The sequence below is a fragment of the Balaenoptera physalus genome (assembly GCF_965194825.1).
Source record: "Balaenoptera physalus genome assembly, chromosome: 8".
Taxonomy (NCBI): Eukaryota; Metazoa; Chordata; class Mammalia; order Artiodactyla; family Balaenopteridae; genus Balaenoptera; species Balaenoptera physalus.
The window spans coordinates 2,141,204-2,154,100 of NC_138887.1; the positions used below are offsets into that span (position 1 = coordinate 2,141,204).

The 12,897-nt window shown below is 47.7% G+C and overlaps 1 protein-coding gene across 5 annotated transcripts in view; it reads left to right on the forward strand.

Moving 5' to 3' along the window:
* IKZF1 (IKAROS family zinc finger 1) overlaps nucleotides 1-12,897 on the forward strand; it is a 91,615-nt gene that overhangs the window by 73,320 nt on the left and 5,398 nt on the right. For 3 of the 5 annotated variants that reach the window (XM_082473262.1, XM_082473265.1, XM_082473263.1), the window contains 2 exons: nucleotides 3,766-3,891; nucleotides 6,675-6,809. In XM_082473262.1, the coding sequence (XP_082329388.1) occupies nucleotides 3,766-3,891; nucleotides 6,675-6,809 (261 nt within the window). The remainder of the gene's footprint in view (nucleotides 1-3,765; nucleotides 3,892-6,674; nucleotides 6,810-12,897) is intronic. The other 2 variants (XM_082473264.1, XM_082473266.1) reach the window with 1 other exon arrangement.

Consider the following 12,897-nt stretch of genomic DNA (forward strand, 5'->3'; position numbering starts at 1 on the left):
GTGGTAGATAAGGTGATTCTGTCCTGATTGGTGTTGCCTGTTCCCTGGGGGCGCGCTCCCGACTGGTCCCAAGTGCAACGGTCACGCCAGAGGCCAGCCGAGGCCTCCGTGGGAGAGGCCAGTTTGGGGCTGTTGCGAGATTTTAGTAAATGCATCCTGAGTAATCAGGGTCTCAGCAAGGTCATGGTAAGCGAGAATGTCCCACAATATTCGAAGCGCTCCAGCCTGAGAGCACAGATCCACCTCTGAGTAGACTGGATCTTCTGCCCCCGGAGAAGCTGCCTTGGTGTTTCATGATCCAGTGGCCCCGTAATCTTCCAGGTCAGAGGAAGACGGGGTGGGGCCTGTGTGCTGTGCCAGCACGCCAGCCCGCAGGGGCATCTGATATCACGTCCTTCCCAGCCCCGAGAGCAGGAGGTGATGGGCCCTCACCCCTGCCCTCAGGGAGCTCACTGTCCGGACTGTCCAGACCTGCGGTGGGAGAGGGAGAGGCTGTAGACCAGCTCCCCCCGACGCCCCCAGGACAGCAGCACGAGGCGCCTCCACCAGAGGAGGGGCTGTGTGTCCTTGGGGAAGGTTGGCTTGCGCTCAGACCACTCTCCCCCAGACGTGACGGGTGTAGTTGATGCCAGGGTTGGGGCCGCTTCCTCGTCACACATATACCGACCACCCCGGGGAGGAGATGGCGGAGCCCCGCGTGTGCCGGGTACCGTGCTGTGAGCCTCAGAGGGGACAGCGGGAGCGCAGGGAGGGGACAGTCAGTCTCGGGCGGGAGGTGTCCATCCAGGAGGAGGCAGGGCTTGGGCCCAGCCACAGGGCGAGTTTCTAGGCTCACCTTCGGGAAAGTTCCCAGTGAGCGTGTGGCCCTGGAAAGGGAGGTGCTGGGCATTTACAAGTGTTGTGGGGAGGTGGTCCTCCTCTGGTGGGTGGTGCCTGCAGGGAGTCAGCGGAAGGCCACAGGGACAGTGGGGGGGCGGGTCCCGGCAGCTCTGGTTCTCAGATGCTCGGCCCGGCCATCTCCCCTCCTTCTGACCTCCTTCCTGACCATCAGCGTGGAGGAGGCTCCCAAATGCTCTTAGAAAACTGGGATGGTGTGGGAAAGCTTCTCAAAATCTTCCGAGAAAGGAGCCACACGAAGCCAAGGAGTGGCTTCTCCACAAGGAGAGGTCAGCGGGGGTGACTGTGGGGCCTGGGCCCTGCTGAGGGCTGGGGAGGACTTTGCTGCAGGGGCCAGGAAGACAGGCGGCTCCCCCAAAGCGGGATAATGACACCGTGACAGTGAGCATTCGCAGGTGCTTACACGTGTGGATAATAAGGAGCACGTGTGTCGTCCCCCCAGCGGTGGAGGTTTGCAGCGTCTCTGCAGGCTTCAGATGTGACAGTGACACCGTCTGTGTGCAGAGCCTACCAGGGGGTCTAGGGCAGAGACACTTCACAGGTGGCCTTCGTGTGGAGTCAAGGTGACATCACCACAGTTAGCAGTAACGCTGCGTTAGAGTTGTAGGGTGCACAATATCCCCTTTGGTGGAAAACACAGAGGCTCAGCCTTCGCTTGACACCAGCCATACTGTTGTCATCCCTGGGCCACTGTGATTGGCAACAGAAGTCTCTCCTGCGTGTCAGTTCTATGGTGAAGTTAGAAATATCGAGTGCAGTATTTTAGCTTATTCTGGCTCCACGCCTGCTTATTTCATTTGAGGCATGATGGTATCCTGCTCCAAGTATGGCTGATTATATATAACAGTGGTAGACTTTGGACAGTTTATTTCTATTAGGGATTCACTGCACAGTTTGTTTCCATTAGGGATCCACCGATGAGCAAGTAGACAAAACTGTAGTGAGAAAACCATCATTGATCCAGGGCTGCTGGTGGTTCTGCCATTGGAAAGGGCCACAGACACACAACTCCTGCAAAAAAAAAAAAAAAAAAAAAAAGACAGTGACTTAGGTTCTACAAGATGATTTCACTAGAATGAAATGAGGACTTCAGCCTTTGTCTGCAAATCCAGATATGGTCACGTTCTAGTCCATTGTGAAATGGCCACACCCCCATTCCGCTAAAAACCACCATCAGCCTGGTAGCTTTCCCTGGCAACCAGTGGTGGCCTGAGATTCCAGCTATAGGATTTGTCCCATACTGATAAGAGGGCCTTGGGTAGTCTGGAAGGGTGAGAAAGGGTCCCCCTCCCTTCTTCCCTGCTTTCTTTGGAAATTGCAAGCTTGGCTAGAGACCTTCTTTCCTGCAGAATAGTGGACTACACTTCAAGATATACTTTCGTTCAGTTGCTTTCATGAACTTCTTATGTTCCAGAGTTAAAATCAATCATATATTCAGACAGAAATGGGTATTCAGACACCAGGCTATATGTATGGAAATTTGCTAAAGCTGTAGCTTTTCCAGGAAAAGACATTGAGTGGGTTATCTATATGCTATTAGTTTCTAAAGGCCATACTCAATAAAACGTGCAGTTTTAGGCAACATTGTGTATGTCAATGTTGTTTCTCTGATGTTAGGGATACCACACTTTCTCCAGATAAAAAAAGATCCCTTTTTCCCTCTAGTAAATGTTCCAGAAGTCAAATTTTGGTTTTCATCTTAGTCTTCTTAAACCATAGCTTCTGTTCACCTAAGGAAGAGATTTAACCAATACAAGATTTGGTTAAGCCGTTTCAGCAAACATTCCTATTTGGATGGCGTTGATTTTGACATAATACTCTCAAATATGTGAAATCTAACAATATGAGAAGGAACTAAAAGGTTCTGGCTTTAGGATGGAAATTTGTAGTGTATAAATAATAGAAGATCCTTTATCCATTTTATCTCCTAAAATGCTATTAAAATCTTTAAACTTAGGCATGATATGAACTTGTGCTAGTCTTCTTTTCCTAAAATACCACTCAATAAAATTCAGGAAGAACTAAACTCTGTATAGAAGTGCACTGCTCAATACAGTAGCCACGAGCCATATTTTAATTTTAATTAGTTAAACAAAATTCAAACTTCTGTTCTTAGTGGCGCGAGCCATACTTCGAATGCTCAGTAGACACGCGTGGCTGGTGGCTGCCATATTGGACAGAACAGGTGGAGAACATTTCCTTCTTCATAGTAAATTCTGTTGGACAGGGCTGATCTAGAAGCCATGCCATCCCTAAAGGTCTTTGGGGAGAAAACAGAGCTTTTCCAGGTTAGAACAAGAAAATACATTTTGGAAACAAAATGCTCATTTCATTAAAGTCTATTTATCCACTGTGGTGTCTTAGAGACCTCAAGGTATTTGTTTTGCACTAGTCTAGGAGTTGAATTCACTTTGGTTGCATTAGACCTGGCGCCACTGTCACTCCAGACCTGGCCCATGGTGTGGCCATGGAGAAGAGGCCAACTTTGGAGCTGAGTCTGTATATTATCCAGCCAGCTCGGGCCTTCCTCACATCTCTGCCCTGTTGTCAGGCATCCCTGTTATAACACTGCAGTGGCTGGTTTCCTCCAGTTAAAGTTCAGACTTTGTGATTTAAGTAGAAGAGAATTTGTTAGGCAGTGAACAAGTTAAAATGAAAAAAAGGTAATAGGAGTTCTTGGTACAATCAGGAAACCCCTAGGCATTCACATCTTTAAATTCAATCAACTCGACGGAGCCCATAATGCTTTTAACCCTCAAGAGCAGAGGGTTTTTTTGCCTTTTTGGTAAAGAGTGTATTGCATGCCTTCCCATGACACGTATGGCCGCTATTTAATCGGGGTCTTGAACTCCATTGTGTCTCCTGCAGTTGGTAAACCTCACAAATGTGGATATTGTGGCCGAAGCTATAAACAGCGAAGCTCTTTAGAGGAACACAAAGAGCGCTGCCACAACTACTTGCAAAGCATGGGCCTTCCAGGCACACTGTACCCAGGTAAGCGCCGAGGGCACAGGCTGCCTGGCCTTGGCTCCCCCTCCTTCCCCAGCTGGGGGGAAGGAGGGTCCCCTGCCCGCTGGGATGCAGCTGGACCAGAGCACAGGCCCGGGAGCCACCACGGCTGGGATGGAGGGACGTTTTTGGCCACTGAACTCTCAGTAGGAGTGCCCTGTGCTTCCCAGCTTTCCAAGACCTCCTCTTACCAGGGAGCACGTGACCTTGAAACCCCTTCCTCTCGAAATCTGGGGAAGCGTCTAAGATCGTAGTGACCCTTGAAAGTCTGGGGTTTTTTCTTTTCTTTCTGGTTTTTGGTGTTTTGTTTTGTTTTTTTTAACCTGGAGTATCGATTGCTTCTTTGTGCTTAGTCATCTAAATAAGATGTGAAATCTGGTTTTAAAAATGATTTTTTCATGAAGTGGATCAAATAAGAGCTTTCAGGCCGTGTTTTCATTCATCAGTGTCAGCACCTGCCTGGAACGTGGGATGATTGGAAGATCCTGACTGTCTGTAGTCCTGCAGCTGTCATAGGTTTCAAGGGAAGCTTGCTTTTTTTCCTCATGTGCTCTGATGCTTCGCTGTGTATTGCATCTCGAGATAACATTTGGCTCTGATCTGAGATAATGTAAAGTGAAAGATGTAAACAGAGAGAGTGTGGATCCATTTAGTCCTAAGATGCAAAGTGATTCCCTTTGGTGATCAGGTGGTTTGGGATTCTTCATGATGGCTTTCTGTCCTGTACTCAGATGAGACGGCTTCTCGTGAGGAGTTAGTGCTGGTTGAGGGTCCATAAAAGCCAGTGCAAGTCCTGCAAGGCTACACCGGCTCTCAGGCAGGCAGTGGGTAGGGGTCTCGCTGTGCTGGGCTTGTTGACCTGTGCCCTCTGTGCAGTTCTCATCACCCGTCCCTCCCGGGCCCCCCAGGACCAGCCCCCATGAGCACTCAGATGGACCCTTAAGCAGGCTCTCCCCTCTCCATCCCCTTAGGTTGGAGCCATTCTTTGGGCTTAGGTACAGACAAAGCCTAGCTTATGAGATGTAGCAAAGATTTAATTTTTCTGAATATGATTTTATTTAGGAAAAGGCTTTTTGGTCATCTGTCATAATTTCCTAATGTCTTTGTGGAAAACATAAGGTTCCCTTGAGCCTTAGGTGCACAGATTGTGTTACAAGCTTAGAGGGACATGCATCAAATGGCAGAAGAGTCAGTGCTCTGGGAGCTCCGGGCTCGTGACCCCTCATTGTGCTGTCTCGGAGGATCTCAGGAGGCCCCATGGCCTGGCAGAGAGGAAACCCAGCTTGAGGTGCTGTAGGCGCCCTGGACAGGCCACGGGCCCGGCTTTGCAGAGAAGGATGGACACATTGGGAAGCATATTAGCTTGATAGATCAAAAATACTACCAATACAATTGAATTCTACGGATTTTATGGGTACCCCTCCTATAAATCAGGGTGGGGGCTGTTACGTTTGCCCATTTAATAAGAAACCCACATTTCCAAGGCTAAAAAATTTCATTTACCAGCGATAATAACCAATTTGAAATATATTTTTTCAAAGTGGCGTTCATCATGAAACAATGAAGGCATAAAATGCTTAGAAATAATCTTAGCAGGTCATGTACAGTCCATGATGAAGAAAGCTAGCAAACAATACTGGGGCCAGAAAACATGGAGGAGTCACAGGGAGAGAGGCCTGGACACTGCACGTGTGTCCTCTGGGATCACGGCATGGTTTTAGCATGAAATTGGTGTGTCAATCTTATTGGAATGTCATAAAGTGTATCTGGAAAAGTAAATGAGGGAAACGGCATTTTTCAAAAAGAAGAGTAATGTCTAATGCTGTATTCAAATGTAGCTGTCATCTGGACCTCTTTGAAGAATAGACAGACAAATCAATAGTAGAAATGGATAAACCTTCCAGAGACCCTGTGATCAATCAGCCTGTCCCATCTGAAAAAGGAAGAAGCACAGAACAGTGGGATTTCAATGGACTTTTCAGAATCGGTGTGGGAAGAATTGATGAGCCATTTGGAAGACAATCAGTTTGCATTTTTAGCTTCTTATAGCTTAGGAGAAATTGCAGGGGGATGAAAGAGCGATATTTCCAAAAATCCAACCATAAAAACTGGAACACGGATGGTTACGCAGGATACAAAGCTGTGTCTTCAATTACGGAAAGAAAGGGACGACATAGAAAAGCACAGGTTGGCTAGAAACACTTCCTAGATCAACATTCACCTCCACAATTTCTAGATTTCCTACAGTGCATGTTTTTTGATTTTCCGGTTTGCTACGTTCAGGGTCCAGGAGCTCTGAGTTCATTCCCATGTTGCCAGGATTGGCTGCAGCATCTTCGTGGTCAGGTTTCTCCTGCACCTCTGTTCACTGTGGCAGAGTCCGACCCTTAGATCATTTCTAGCTGAGAGTTCTTTGACTCTCAGGAGGGCTGCTGTCAGGATTGACTGAGTTAGTGGATTGGGGTGTATTTGAAAAGTTAAGAGGACTTGTCAAAGGGACACAATTACTTAATCACAGTTCAGCTTCTAGGGACAGTGGTGGCGCTTATTCCCTGGTCTTGCGGGATAAGGCAGGTGTCATTAGCAGGCGGCTCTGGTCAGCCTCCATCTGGCTGGCAGCATTGCTAGGAAGATTAGAAATAATCTCCGTGAAGATCCTGGCTCTTGTAGGCGCTTAACACATGTCATATTTAACACTGGATGATGAGACTGAATCCTTTCACCGTAAGTATTTCTAAACTGGTCTTTCTAACTGTCTTTGACTTTAGTCATTAAAGAAGAAACTAATCACAGTGAAATGGCAGAAGACCTGTGCAAGATAGGATCGGAGCGCTCACTCGTGCTGGACAGACTAGCAAGTAACGTCGCCAAACGTAAGAGCTCTATGCCTCAGAAATTTGTTGGTAAGAGTTAAATGTTTCCTGTCTCTTAAAAGAACAACCACGCGGGTGCTTTAGATGGTGATTAGTTGAGGGTAGATGAAAGGAAAACATATCTCATTTTTTAAAAAGCAAACATTGGCAAGCTTAACATTTCTCAGATATCTCAGAATGGTTTTCCAATAGTCTTCTTAAAAATAACAGATCTTCTCCCAGGAGTTGTCCTTAGAGGTGGTTCTTAGAGGTGGTTCTGCAGCGTCTGGGGCGCTCGGTGAGATCTGCCTGTGGACGCTCTGTGTCCATTGGGGGTGGCCTCTCAGTGAGCACAGGGCAGGGGGCGCATGGAGAGCAGCCTCTCTGAGCCTCAGGTGCTCATTTTTCAGAGGAAGCTCATAATACTCCCCACATGGGCTACTTTGAAGGCTAAAAAGGCAGAATTGCAGGGCAACTGGCCTGCGAGGTGCCCAGCGAGGAGATACCTCTGACTGTCTACCTGTGCCAGGTGTTTTCAGGGCGGGGCAGCCCTTTCCCTAGGAGGTTGTCATCCAGTGTAGCCATCATCCAGCCCAGACACTGGAAGTTCAAGAAGGATGACACCTGGGCAGGCGGAAGGGAGGAAGGGCTCTGGGCTGGGGGCCCAGCCTCAGGGTATCAGTTCACAGCCACACTGTCACCTTGGCAAAATTAGTCAAACTCTCCAGCCTTGGTTCCACTCTTTACGTATCTCACAGGGTTTTATGAACATAGATTAACACCAAGGAAGTGAGAACATTTAGAAGCCCTCAATGTGAAGATGATATCATGAAGATAATGTAGAAAGAGGGACATAGAGGAGAGGGTCACGTCCAGGGAAGAGGACTGGGGGGGAGGGTCACATCCAGGGAGGAGGATCATGGGGGGGTGGGTCATGTCCAGGGAGGAGGACCGGGGGGAGGGTCACATCCAGGGAGGAGGATCACGGGGGGAGGGTCATGTCCAGGGAGGAGGACTGGGGGGAGGGTCACATCCAGGGAAGAGGATCATGTGGGGAGGGTCACATCCAGGGAAGAGGACCAGGGAGGGAGGGTCACGTCCAGGGAAGAGGACCAGGGAGGGAGGGTCACGTCCAGGGAAGAGGACCAGGGAGGGAGGGTCATGTGCAGGGAGGACTACCAGGGGGGAGGGTCACATCCAGGGAAGAGGATCAGTAAAAGCTTGTGAAGCTGACAGTGACCTGTCACTGAGAGGGAGGAAGAGGATTTCAACACATCTTTGACAGTGGAAGAATGGAGGAGGGTTCTAGGCAGATGGATACAAATACAGATAAATGGTGATGCTGTTTGGGGGCCGGAGGGTGACGTGTGGACATGTCCGACAAGCAGGGCGCGTCCCGGGGTGACTCACGGACCCTCAGGGAAGCCTTAACAGTAAAGCCCGAGTCAGCTCTGGGCACAGGTGAATGACCTTGTAATGCCAAGGTGAGAAATGTAGCCTCAATGCAGTAGGCAGAAGAGAGCATTGATGTGTTTTTGATTGGAGCCACATCTTGGAAAATAGAGAGCTCGAGTGCCAAAGGTTGACTGGAAATGTGAGGACGGTGGGGCTGTGGTGGAAGGAGGGAGGTATGGGGGCCGTGCCGGGACTGGGGGATGGAAATCATGAGTCATGGAGACACATTGGCAGGTTCTGGGAAAAGATAGAGTCTGGGTTTGATCTGCTCGTTTTCAAGGACTTTCTGAGTGACGCCCCGTGGGAGCCTTGGAAACGTGTGTTGGGAGAAGGCATGGGTCCAGCATGGGGTTAGTGGTCAGTGAGGCCTGGGGCAGCTGCTGTCCTGCAGGAGGAGGGCAGGACCAACAGGAGGCCAAGTTCTTGGGCTCCATCCTCTCTCTGACACTTAAAACAGGCTCCATTTTGATCGGGTTTTAAGTAGAGGCTTGTCATAGGCTGGGGGTTGGGAGGGGTGCGGGGGAGGAAGGATTCAGTTAAAAAACACTTTTGCAAACCACCCGCTGGAGACGTGGTCTGGGGAGTCGCCCACACAAACCTGAGCCTTTAGACTGTTGCGCGGGGGAAGCCTCATGTCTCCTGAGCAGAGGGGGAGTGACATGACGCGGGGGACCGACTGCTGGGGGTGAGATTTCAGGTAGCACCAGGTGGAGGTGAGCCTGGGGCCCCTCGGCTCCTCCCTGGAGGCCTTGTGTGGAGAAGGCTTGGGGGAGGTGACCAGGAGAGATGGAGCAGCAAGTGTGCCTGAGGACTGTTGACAGTCACGGGCCCTGGGGAGCTGGGTACCACTTCCTCCTTCAGGTGAGGAAAGTGAGGGATGCCAAGGGCTTTATAAATGGGCGTTTCAGCCCCTGCAGCTTACGGAGACTTCAAATAACTATCTGTGAAACTCCGCAGTAGCCATCGCGGGTGAGACCACAATTTAGGTGTTGTATTGAGATTTAGATGCTTTTGCATTTAAATAAATAAATAAATAAACAAAACCAGAACCCCTCTGTCTGATCAAGCAAAGCTAAGGTAAAAAGAAGTCCCTGGGGAGAGATGGACAGCACAGGAGAAGTGGCAGGGTCCGGAGGGGAACAACAGTAGACAGTAGGACAAGGATGGCAGAGTGGAGATTGGAAAAAAGGGCTCAGAACTGGCTGTGTGTTCTGTCAGGTGTTTCCCCAAGAGTTTGGTGATTGGCAATTTATTTCTAAAATAATGCCTCTTCTGGCCCCCAGGTGACTACCTTACCCTCATGTCAACTTGATGGGGTTTTCATCAACCACTCCTAACTTGTGGTTTCTCCATCTCTAAAATTAAAAAGGAGATGGACCTCTAACCTCTAGAAGCGGTCTATCTTGTACATAAATTCAGAAAGAGTGTGTAGGAATGCAGCTGTTACCGTACAAGCTGGGTACAAGCAGGGTATTGGTGGGGTTGAAAGAGCTCCGAGTTTGCACTCAAGAGTGGCTCAGACCCAGCCCTTCTACTACTATTTCTATTTATTTAGAGTGATCTCTTAATTGATTGGACTTTACATGCCACTCTGTTCAAGAAGCTTCTGTAGGTGTTCTGTTTTCATAATTGTTTTGTGTTTGAGGAGGTCTGCCTGCTGCCTTTCTACTTGATGAGCGTGCTGACGAGTATGTGATGTTGGTCGCTCATTTTTTTCCCCTGAGAACTTTTTAGATCTTGCCATCATGACTGAAGGCAAGATTTCCATTTTCTCTCTGAATGCCTGAAGAGTTTTTTCTTTAACCTAAAAGTTAAATACCCTAGCTGGGATGTGTCTTGGTGTTTTTGCATTCTGAATAAAAATTTCCTGACATTTTAATCTGGGGATTCCCTTCTTTCCTCTTTTATTTCTTGGAAATTCTCTTTTTTATAAATATACATTTTGTTTCATCTGCTGTGATCTCTGTTCAGAGATACCAGGTGTCATTATGTTGGACAGTTTGTCTTCCATATCTGTTAGCATTTCTCTAAGTTTATTTTTTTGGCTTTTTCACATTTATTCACTGTTATTATCTTGTGTTTTTCCTCTATGTCAGTAATTCCATTTTTAGTAGTTTATGTTCTATTACTTGATGTTTCTCATCCATGTATTAATTCTGTAATAATACTGTTTGGACCTCATTTTTTTCCTGAGATCTAAAATCTCTGTTTTCATCTTATTCTGTTGTTTTAGCCTGCCATATTTCAGTATCTTTTTTTATTGAATCCGTGTCACAAAGCAATTATGAGACATTTCTTCTCTTCCTTGAATTAAGCTTTTCCCTAGGATGGGCTTAGTGGTCTGTGTTTTACTTCCTTTCTTCCCTTGTCTTGCTAGAAAATATCTTCACAGTAACCATGCCCTTTTCTTTTCATCTTGCTTATTCAGCTTGGGCTGATAGAGTTTGATTGACATGTCTACATTCTTCCTATTGTATCTGAGATTTTTTTTTTTTTTTTCCTTTGAGAGCTATTGACTTTTCTCAATCCTGAAAGAATGCCAAGGATGGGGTTGGGGGAGTTCAGGTGAGGCAAAGTGCAGTCTTTGTTAAAAGAGCTCCTCTCTGCCCTCTCTCCCTCGTTCTGAGACCTGGTTAAATGCCCTAAACCGGTTATCACTGTACGGTACCTGGTTGGGGAACATTTCCCACAGGGGGCTGCTCTGGTCCTTTGGGCTGTTTCCTCCCAGTGTACAGCATTGAGGACTTAACTCCTGTCTCCCATCCAGAGAACCAGCCTCACTGTTCACTTGGCCAGGGTCACCTGGTCTCGTTAGCAGAGGTTTTAACTGCTTTTTGATCAGAAGTGGAAAAAGACACCTATTTGAATTGATTCTCTATGGATATGAGGATATTAGGGAAAATGCCGAAGATTCTGTTGATTCATACTTAAGGTTTTTGTAAGTGAGATCAACAGCCAGGCTTTGCCATGTATCTCATGCCAGAATTTTCTTTCCTTGGTCCTTGATTTTTTATAAACATGTATTTCATTAGACTATGTACCTTTCTTTAGCATATTGCCAAAGTGAATGTTGTGGGATTTTCTCACTTTGTGGAATATTAGGGAAGAGAAATTCTGTGAGTGGTTTCAATATGCCACGTGAGTCTGAAATATATGTTGGGTTTTTTTTTTCCTACATCCTTTTGTTGTTGATTCCCAGTTTTAAAAACAACAGATTTCAATGGTTGCTTAGGAAACCACAGAACCATGACTTTGGGAGAAACAGGATGATTAGGTGGGAAAGCACCATTTCTGGTGGAGCTGTAAGCACTTTTATATGTATCAGAATTGTCCGTGAAGTCCACTCCCCTCCCCTCCCTGCTGGGGTTTGGTGGAGGGATAGACTGAGATACCAGCCAGAAGGGACTCCTTCTCCTCTGAGGTTAATGTAACCAGACACTTGGCACCTCGACACAAAAAAACAGGAAGAAAAAAATCACGTAGTTTCTGTAATGCTACTCAATTACTTCTAACCTTAAATGGGGAGAAACACCACTTCTGTGATCCCTGCCACCCAACTTACGTAGAAATTCCATTCTGTTCCAGTTCTGCAGAGGGCGTGGCAGTCCACTGACAAGTTTCTTTTTGTGTCATCCAAGGGTCACGTTGTACTGTTGCCAGGGCATGTGTCACTCCTGACCACCAGCAGATTTGAATGAATGAGAGCCAGACTGCTGTATGATACACATCCCTAACAAAGCAAGAAGTGGGACCTAATGATGTTTTCTAGTATGATGGGGCACACTCCTGGACAGTTATCGAAGGTTACAGACATTTTTAAGGATTATTAATAAGTCTACGAACTGTGGAGCAGTTTACCCTTTCGTTGCTAAGAACTAGCTGCAGACCGTGACGTCAGGTATCCGTGTGGGAGGTGTGGGGATCCTTGCTGTCACCAACCTCACCAGCCACCATCAGCTGTAACCTGGACCCTTGGGCAGCCGGAAGGCATTCCTCACCTTTGCCTCCTGCCCGTGACCGAGAAGGGTGCTTCCTTCCTTCAGACCTTTCTGTCTTCCTTCAGACACAGTCTCCGCGGGGTTTACCCAGCCTACTGATCCGCCCAGGGCTCTGGCCACCTTCACCCATCCCTTCAAGGCTCCAGTCTCCCTCTCCTCTCGGTATCCTCTTGCTGCTCCCCCTGTGGGACACACTTCACGGTCTGCAGCTAGCTCTTAGCAACAGAAGGATAAACGGCTCCATACTTCCTAGACTTATTAATAATCCTTAAAAAAATCTGTGACCATTGATAACTGCCAGGAATATGCCTCATCATACTAGAAAGCGTCATGAGGTCCCCGTAGCAAACCTTCCTTTTCTTTCATGCAACTTCTCGGACAGGGATGCACTGCATGTGATCATGTGTTAACGTCTGCCTCCCCCGTGGGCTGCTGAGGATGGGGACCACTGTTACTTGTTCGCCATTCCGTCCCTCCTGTCTGCTCCAGGGTGGACGCTTGGTGGAAATGTGTTGCGAGAAGGAAGGAAACAGAGCGAGGGGCGAAACGTAAACAATTCAGACCTGCCTGTGGACGGCCTCTCGTCCTGTGACTTATTAACTAATTAACCACCACTGAAAGTCAAGTGAATCAATAGCCCTGACAATGAGGGCAGACAGTTCATTAATGAATTTGCTAATGAAGCC